The sequence below is a fragment of the Eschrichtius robustus genome, chromosome 6 (genome assembly GCF_028021215.1).
Source record: "Eschrichtius robustus isolate mEscRob2 chromosome 6, mEscRob2.pri, whole genome shotgun sequence".
NCBI lineage: Eukaryota > Metazoa > Chordata > Mammalia > Artiodactyla > Eschrichtiidae > Eschrichtius > Eschrichtius robustus.
Genome location: NC_090829.1, coordinates 88,991,958 through 89,001,686, shown reverse-complemented (window position 1 = coordinate 89,001,686; position 9,729 = coordinate 88,991,958). Strand labels below are relative to the sequence as shown.

The 9,729-nt window shown below is 38.7% G+C and overlaps 1 protein-coding gene across 1 annotated transcript; it reads right to left on the bottom strand.

Moving 5' to 3' along the window:
• Positions 1 to 5,357: 5,357 nt before the first annotated feature.
• On the bottom strand, positions 5,358 to 9,521 carry LOC137765922 (uncharacterized). Its single transcript, XM_068545670.1, is given in 3 exon segments — positions 5,358 to 8,351; positions 8,353 to 8,616; positions 9,045 to 9,521. Coding segments are annotated over 3 exon segments (882 nt in total). The 3' UTR covers positions 5,358 to 8,210.
• Positions 9,522 to 9,729: the final 208 nt, after the last annotated feature.

Below are 9,729 nucleotides of genomic sequence, written 5' to 3'. Positions count from 1 at the left end.
GAGAACTCTGCCCCCGCCCCGCTGACGGGATCGCTATAAAGCATCCCCGCCCCCCAGCCTGTCAGGAGAGCCTGTGCTTTAGAGCGAGAGAGCTCGCACCTCTCCATTCTGTGACCCAAGAATAAAGCTTTCCTTTTGTTTCTGAACTGAACTCCATCTTCCTCTATTCGCACCAGCGACACTGGACAGAAGGACCCTTCCTGGAGACCAACTCTGGAGGGTCAGTAACATTACCTTATGAATAAGCATTCAGACGTTTCCACCAAATGTATTGTTTAATTTTTGACGAATGTAGAATGTGAAACCTAAGTCAGATCATGATTTTCTACATTCTTCATAATACAAACTACTATGTGTTTTCACATAAGGGTTCCTTCGTAATCATTAATTTTATCTACCATTCTTACAAAAATATATTATTCATGGGACTTCCCTGGTGGTCCAGTGGTTAAGACTTTGCCTTCCAATGCAGGGGGTGCAGGTTCGACCCCTGGTCAGGGAGCTAAGATCCCACATGCCTTGTGGCCAAAAAACCAAAATATAAAACAGAAGCAATATTGTAACAAATTCAATAAAGACAAAAAAAAAAAAAAAATGGTCCACATCAAAAAAATCTTTTAAAAAAATTATATATATATTATTTGTAAGCAAGTGGTGAAAAAGAGGCAATCATCTAGCCCAGATGTATAGTAGAAAGCAGCTAACCAAACAACATATTCTTAGAGGTCATTGCTGAATTTAGGTTAATGCCCTTGCACATCTCTACTCCCACACTTGTTCCTTCTTAGGCTTGCTAACTTGGGCAATGTTACCTCCTTAGAGAAGATCAAGAATTTACAATGGCTCTCTCTCAACTATGAATCAAAGCCAAGTATAGAATACAATAATGGGGTTCAAATGGCCCCATCTTATTTCTCATTACTTTCCACCACACATTTCTAAGCTACTCCATGTCCCCCATATATGACCTAATAATGCCACATTTGTATCTTTCTTCATGATATCCTCCATCTGAATCATCCACTTTCATCTCCTTCAATGTTATCCACCCTGTTTTCCTTTGGAGGGGACCTTCCCCCCAAAATGCTTCATGACCAACACACCATAGCCCTTTCTACTGTTCAGATAAACGCCTTAGGCCCTCTTTATTCTCTCTTCTGTGGCTACCTCTGTACCATTACTGCCTTTACTCAGGGCCTAACTGTGTAGCTCTGTCTTCTGTTCCTGACCCATCTTTTAAACTGCCTACCCTTGAACAAAGGACTTGTCTGAATGGCTTCACCATTTCTGCCAGCTTTCTATTGGATCTGGTCACACCTGTGCTCTGGCTCCATCCAGCCTCCAGGACTCCATCCAATAAAGTAATTTTAACTTTTTGGCTGTGGGACTGGATAAAATCTAGACCATATTCTTCCCTCAAATTGAGTTCAGAATTTACCTATTCAAAGATGGCATCTCCTATATTCCACCTTGCAATATCCTTCCAATACAAGGCATCCTATCAGTTCTTACTTAAACATTGTCAAATGCTCTCTTAAGCTCATTTGGATACTTTTAATATTGTTTGGTAGTCACAGTGTGAGCGCTTGTCTTATTTTCTCTGAACAGTCTGCAAATTATTTGATAGGACAGACAGGTTCTTCTACTTTTTATGTATGTGTCCTTTGCTTTACTTTGAGATAAAATAGCTTCAGCTTAGGCACATATGTTCCATATATGCTTATTGAGTAGAACAAAATAAAATTTCAGATCACAAACACTGGAATCGAATGGTCCTTTACACAGTCAGTCTTGCAGTAATATTCAACAGATAGATAAAGGAAATGGTAAAGGAGGTTATTAAAATACAGGGGAGGGGGCACTTTTCCCAATGATAATGTCTCCAGAATTCTAATATAGCTGGTACGTGTCTCTATCATCATTTCATTAAACATTCAATAATCATTGCTGTACTGAAGTATTGTTATTGACAGGATATCTCCTATCATTTAGGAGGGTTTAAGCAGAAAAAGTTAAGAACCACCACTCTATTACAGCCATTGAATAAACTGTCTTTACAATGAAGTTTTCTTAGAAAATGCTAATGACTTATAAAAAAAGATGTTGCACTAAATCAGTTTATGACTAGATGAGTATCTATGCAGCCCTACAAAAAAGAATAAAGGCCCTCAAGAGGCACATGAAAAGATGCTCAACATCACTAATTATTAGAGAAATGCAAATCAAAACTACAATGAGGTATCACCTCACACCAGTTAGAATGGGCATCATCAGAAAATCTACAAACCATAAATGCTGGAAAGGGTGTGGAGAAAAGGGAACCCTCTTGCATTGTTGGTGGGAATGTAAATTGATATAGTCACTATGGAGAACAATATGGAGGGTCCTTAAAAAAACAAAAATAGAATTACCATATGACCCAGCAATCCCACTACTGGGCATATACCCAGAAAAGACCATAATTCAGAAAGACACATGCAGGACTTCCCTGGTGGCGCACTGGTTAAGAATCCGCCTGCCAGTGCAGGGGACACAGGTTCGATCCCTGGTCCAGGAAGATCCCACATGCCGCAGAGCAGCTAAGCCCATGCACCACAACTACTGAGCCTGCGCTCTAGAGCCCATGAGCCCGCATGCCACAACTATTGAAGCTCACGTGCCCAGAGCCCGTGCTCCACAGCAAGAGAAGCCACTGCAATGAGAAGACCGTGCACCACAATGAAGAGTAGCCCCCACTTGCCACAACTAGAGAAAGCCTGTGTGCAGCAACGAAGACCCAGCAAAGCCAAAGGTAAATAAACAAAATAAATAAAATTTTTAAATAAAGACACATACACCCCAATGTTCACTGCAGCACTATTTACAATAGCCAGGACATGGAAGCAACCTAAATGTCCACCAACAGACGAATGGATAAAGAAGATGTGGTACCTCTATACAATGGAATACTACTCAGCCATAAAAAAAACGAAATTGGGTCATTTGTAGAGACATGGATGGACCTAGAGAGTGTCATACAGCGTGAAGTAAGTCAGAAAGAGAAAAACAAATATCGTATATTAACACATATATGTGGAATCTAGAAAAATGGTACAGATGAACTGGTTTGCAAGGCAGAAATAGAGACACAGGTGTAGAGAACAAACGTATGGACACCAAGGGGGGAAAGTGGGGGCATGAGTTGGGAGATTGGGATTGACATATATACACTACCATGTATAAAATAGATAACTAATGAGAACCTGCTATACAGCACAGGGAACTCCACTTCGCTGTACAGCGGAAACTAACACAACATTGTAACACAACTATTCCCCAATAAAAAAACAAACCAAAAAAAAAGAATAAAGGCTGAACTAATATTGATTTCACAGACTGTAACAATAAAGGGGTTTTGACTTAAATTCTGAGATAAAAATTTTCTCAAGAGACACTCAAATTGGGAATAAAGAAATATGAAAACTATTTGCTCCACGTGGTACCCCCAGAAATGAACTTAGTTCTCTGAGAAGTAAAGATTGCCGTGCATTGCTTACCCTTGTAGAGCACTTAGTGAAGTTAATGTTTTGTTTCGTTTTCTAAGAATTCAATAAGCATTACAATGTCAAAAGCTTTCTACTACAAAACAGTCACTAGACTTTTTCAGAGATATTATCTCATGAAGTCCTCAAAACCACCTTTGGGGTGTTACTATCTTCCATTTTTAGATGAGGAGACCGAAGATTAATGAGTTTAAATAAATAGCCAAAGTTACACAATAGCAAATGGCAAAACCAGGATTCAGTATTTAAATTTTTCAACTTTTAAATCCAGATTCAGGCAGATATTTCCCAACTACTTATTATATAATTATGTAACAGGTAGAATTAGACAACTTACAGAGTTAGATATAGACCTTTGCTTCATAATTTTAATTTTAAGATGAAACCAAATTTTAAATTAAGATGAATGGTAGCTTTTAGGGAAGGGGTTATGGGATAACCATATGGGATCTGTTATCTTCTATACGTAAATTTTATCCAGAGATTCTTATTGAGCATCACAGACCAAGTAGAAGCTTTGGTACTAAATGCTGATTGAAATGTATTCTTTTCCTTATTTTTACAGTCATTATCATTCTTCTTTCTTTCAAGAAAAGGGACAGACATTAAGGGGCTATTTCTCACAGCAGTTATTAAAAATCCCAGTTACTGTTTCATCACTGTCTGTGAATGGATCTATTGTCCTGCTCACCAGAAGGGCTACCACTGTAATGAGCCAGAACTGCGTATTTTCACAGGCATCCAAGAATCAGAATGGTGATTACAACCAGGAAAGAAGTTCACGTTAGAAATCATTTGTAATAGAATCCCAGAATTCTGAATTTATCCAAAATTATGTAACTTATTTAAAGATTCTTTTAATCTGTTCTGGGTTTTGTCCTCATGTAGACTATAAACCTCTATAAAAATAGCGTTCCTCTACTAAAATAGCCTTCCTTGAGTCTCTTACCAACTGCAGGACTGATTCTAAGGCACGGGGGTTGGTGGGGAGAGGCGGAACAAGGATCCTAGTCAAAGACTTACTTCCTCTAGCACTGCGAACCGGGAGGGTTTTAACCATGTGTCTGAGACGGTCCATCACAGAGCTTCCATGATGGGAACAGTGCTGCAATTCTTTATAATTGACAGAATATAGTACAAGAAATCTGTACCAATCTGATCTCCCATGTACAACAGCTGTCCTCACGACTTGAATTTGAAAAAATGAAGAACAACACTCCTTGGCCACACAGTCCAGTGGCTTGAATCTTCCAGTTTTGTTGTTCTTTCCTTTTGTCTTGAGAGAGGCCTTGTCAAATCAGAATGAAAAGAATGTTTTAAGGCGTGAGAAAATTCAAATTTCCTATTTAAAGCCTGGAGTTCATTAGCAGGAGTATACTCACTTATTTCAAGGGTCACTGGGTTACGTAGAAGAGCCTGTCTCTCTGCTACCCACGTCCCAAATCATTCACCTGAAAATGGGTTAGAAACACTCTCAAGTCTACTAGCTCTCTATGGGACATAATTCACCTTTGCTGTGCTTTATCTTGTGACCCTGTCAAGTGAAGGGCCCTGCTTTGATTGTGTACTATCCCTTTTTTCCTTGATTGTTTTCCAGGTAAGTAATTGTCTAAGCTTAATTGGTTGTAATGATTAAAACTTTGTTTATATTACACTGGAGTTTTCTTTTATCAATGATATTTAGGTTAACTATTTTATTATTTACTACCTAATATAGAAATTGTACCTGGAAGAAATAGTCATATTAATTAGACTCTTTTTACTGGACTATTTTTATTGCAGATGTATTAAGGTTAAAATCTAAATTCTGGCAAATAAAAGAAATTGCCTGTTCTTGACATTACAGAGTTAGACTAGAAACAAAGAGATTTTATAATATTATAATACTGAGAGGTAGAATGTAATGAGTACAGGCTTTGGAGACTAACAAACCTGGGTCTGGATTTCGCATCAAGACTTATCAAGTTCTGGGACCTTTCTGAACTTAAATTATCTCATCTTTAAAATGCAAATATTAATATCAACCCTACACAGATTGCTTGAAGATCACAGATGATACATACAAAGTACAATATTTAATCTATTAGCTATTACTTGTTTTAGCTTTGCCCCCAACCAGCTATGTCATCTTGAGAGAGCTACCTGTGTTTCAGGTTCCTTGGATAACTAGGAGGGTGGAACTAGACAATTTCTACTTTTTCTGTCAAAACTCATTTTAATAAGTAAATCAGTTACTTACAGTCTCTGTTCGTTCTTTGTATAACTTTACATCAGCCAGAGTTTTTTCATGTTAAAATTTTCCAGGTAAGTAAAGATGACATTAGTTGGAATTTGGACAGTAATGTGAGGACAAGGTGAAAAAAACAAAATGGTTAGCAGGAAGTGTTTCAGTATGGCATGCTGGAACAAGAACAGAGCAAAAGCAATCACATATAGAAAAGAAAACCATAGATTTGTGGTTAAATAATCTGTTTAAAGAACTTGTACTATGTTTCCCTATCAGATTTAATGAGTGATCTTAGGAAAATCACTGGAAAAGTTTAATTGACCCGCTTAATCTCAACTTAATTGACCTATAGCAATAAGTACACCTGCCACCTACCTAGTTCTTAGAATTCCCATGGAAAAATAGGGAACTAAACGCATTAAATATGATCATTTTTATACTTGTCAATTATTTCTGTTTACAACACATTTATAATATGTTTATCTGCCTTGCTGGAAAACAATTTTAAAAAATGACCCCTAAGCTTTCTCTCTCATCAATAGTAGTAGATTTTATTTTTTAATTTCTTTTTACTTGGATACAGTTGTACTAACTTTCTAAATATATTTTATAAAAGCAACTTTATTAAGCCATAAACCATGTTTAATAATTCAAACCAAAAAGACAGCAACACAAAATCTGAAACCAGAGAACATGCACTTCCTCATTTACAAATGCATCAGAAGAGAGGTGGACACCCTTTCTCCTGTTTGTGAGCAAGGGGTCAAGACACATGAGCAAAAGCATTTCAAAACTAAGTGCTTATACAGATCTTTCCTTATCTGAAACCTGTCCTCTAAGTTTGGAGTAAATAAACCTTATGTGAAAATCAGTATGGGAGACGGGTTGGAGATATGGCGAACTAGGCTCCAACTGATAGTTTTTCTATGATAAAAAACAATAACAGTAATAAAGTATTAATAGCAACACTAATATCTACCTTCCTTTGAGCCTTTAATAATAGGCTCTGTGACTCAAGACTTTATGTACGTTATGCCTTGCCTGTATTAAATTGAGAAAACATGCACATAAATATAGTTTGGATAATTTGAAATTCATGTAATAGCTTGAGCCCATTTATAATGGTCTATTAACTCTATTAAAACTCCATACTTTCTAAAACAAGAAATCAATGACTTGTTTAAAAAAATAAAGGTTTCAAAGCATGACTGACTTTAGAAATGGGCCCCATTTTACTCCAGGCACTGAGCATGACATTTAGCAAAATTCCTAATTCTAATCTGAAATCCTCAACACACCATAACACAAAAGACTTTTTCAAGGTCAATTTTTACCAATTACCTCCAAGGGAGTCTTAAGGACCTTTGCCACTGCTCTTGCAACTCATTCTATTCCCTTCCCAACTACATTCTCTCAACAGTACAAAGCCCTGTTCCAGGAGAGAAAAGAACAAAACAAACATATTGGTCATCTTCTCTAATTCCAATATAGTAACCATCAAGGTCAGTCTTAAGAAAGCAAGAAAATATATAACTTCCTTCCTATGCAGATCCTTTACACACTTATTGATATTTCTACTTTTATTTATTAATCTTATATGAGTTGGGACACTGGGACAAGTAGGAAATAACAATAGGTGATTAAAGCTACAGAGAAACTCTCAAACTCTTCTTAAACCTACTCCCTCCTCATAGGAGGGTATAAGATTCATTTAAACTCTATTTTCTATCCTGGGAAGAGGATTAACCTAGCATACCAGAACAAGGGGGAAGTGAAATGATCTAGAACTTTTTTTTAAAGTACTTATTGTATTTGGGATTCTCAGAAGAACTCAGGATTCTGTGAGAGTCTGGTTAAAGAATGACAAGGAAGGAGCATTACCTAGTGTGACTATGTTTTCAATACAGAGAGAAGACCACAGGCACACTTCAGAAGCCAGGTATCTTACTAACAAGCAAGAAAAAGAAAACGAAACAATGCTTAGAGATGGGAGAGTAATTGTGGCATCATGTGAAAGAACAGTAATAACCACCACCCACTGATTTGGCATAGCCAAATCAAGTAGAAAGTGGCAGAATTTCAACAAAGTACTGAAAATGAAGAATGCAAAATGAATCTCTAGCTAAAGGTTAAAAAGAAAAAACGAGAGGAGCTGGGCATAAGAAGTCTCCACTTGGTGATAGATATCAGGAGACATTACTCAAAATGATGAAACTGTACCACTTCCATCCTCAGGGAAGTTAGAGAAAATTAGGCCAACTAAATACATGAGTGAAATATGCATGAATTTGGGAACCACTGCTCCAGAGTGAATCCTACTTCAGTCTAATGGGAGGAAGTAAGAAGTAATCCCGCTCCTGGGCACGGTATTAAAAGCCTCAAAGTTACTTTGCTTTTACTACCTCTTTAGGCTTGAAGATCTCAACTTAAAAGCAGCTCTTTTAGACAGACAAGAGCTCAACTAACAGGAACAATGACACAGAGAAAACTATTAAACTAAACACACGGGAAACCTAAATCAATTTCAACTTGCTACAGACTTTAGTGAGGCTGTACTTTGTTTTTGCCGAGAACTCTCAGCAGACCAGGTCTCAGAGCCTTAGCGTCACCTCCTGTCTCAGCTTGCTTGGTGCCCTCTCTTCCAGGAGATTCCCTCTTCCTAGACCTTGAGAAGGTCTGGCAGACACAGCTTAAAAAACGACCGAAACAGAGTGGTGGTGATGCCGAGGATGTCATTGCAGGAGAAGAGGGCCCGAGCTCCTGGGACACGGAGAGCTCACAGGGCTGGATCTGACATTCCTGATGCATCATACAGGTACCTTCATCCTGCTGACTCTGTAATCTGTCCTGCAAGTAGAAGAAAAAGTTTAAAAGCCCTCAACGCGAACGCACTATACAGAAAGAACCTGACCTTCGGAACCAGTTCTTTCATACTCTATCTGGGCCCAAGGATCCTAGTTTGTTTCTCAAGTTCCTTATCCCCAGCTCCTCCCACCCCAGGTGAAGAGTTGTCATTATTTTCCCTTCTGGAGTAACGCAGGATCCCCCATGGAAACTGCATGCTGAGGTTGGCAGAGGCACCATCAGCCTGGATCACTGAATGGCTTTGTGGTACCCACGCCCTCTTCCTTCAGCCTCCATTCTGGAACCACTTAGAATTGTTATTTGGGAAAGAAATACATTTTTAGAGTGTCGAGCCATTATACGTTTGGGTATATGCTTGGTGTGTGTGTGTGGCAAGCCCAGAATTTTTCTACCCCATGCCTCATCCCTACCTCATTGGGAAGGTCAGGATCACTTTCCTTGGCACTGAGTAGGGTCAGCTTTTTATCTACCACCTCATCTTCTTCACTTTGTGGTGGTAACAAAGGCGTTGGAAGAATGCCAGGGCAGTGGGTCTCCACTTTCTTCTTCCTCTTGCTCTTTCTCATTCTCTTTGTCCTTACGACCTTTCTAAGATGTCTATGTTTTTTTGGAAGTGGATCTAGCTTTCTCTTCTGGACTGGAGGCCTGACAGGATCTTGTGAAACATCACCCACATGACTTCCAGATGTCCCCTCCAATGGCTCTGATGATACTTCCAAACTTCTCTTCAGAGGGTCATTCTCCCATGGGTGGAATCTATCCTCTGTATCTTGAGTATCTGCTGATATGCTCAAGTCATCAGCGACATGGTTTGGGATGCAGACTGGAGATTCCCAACCTCTCTCATCTAGGGTTTTTTTTTGACCCACTGTGCTGACCCCAGCCATCTTTGCAGAAACAAGGAGCTCACAACAAAAGGACCAACAGTCAAATGCTAATGGAAGTAGTTAGTTCCCTGACTCCAATGATTTACCCTCAGCTCTCATAGACAAACAGCTGTACTGATCTCAGATTTCCCCTCTGGACTTACCTAAAGGAGTTCAATGACCTTCAGAAATAGAGTCCTCAGGTTGTTCTTCTTGGCCTGGGAGATCT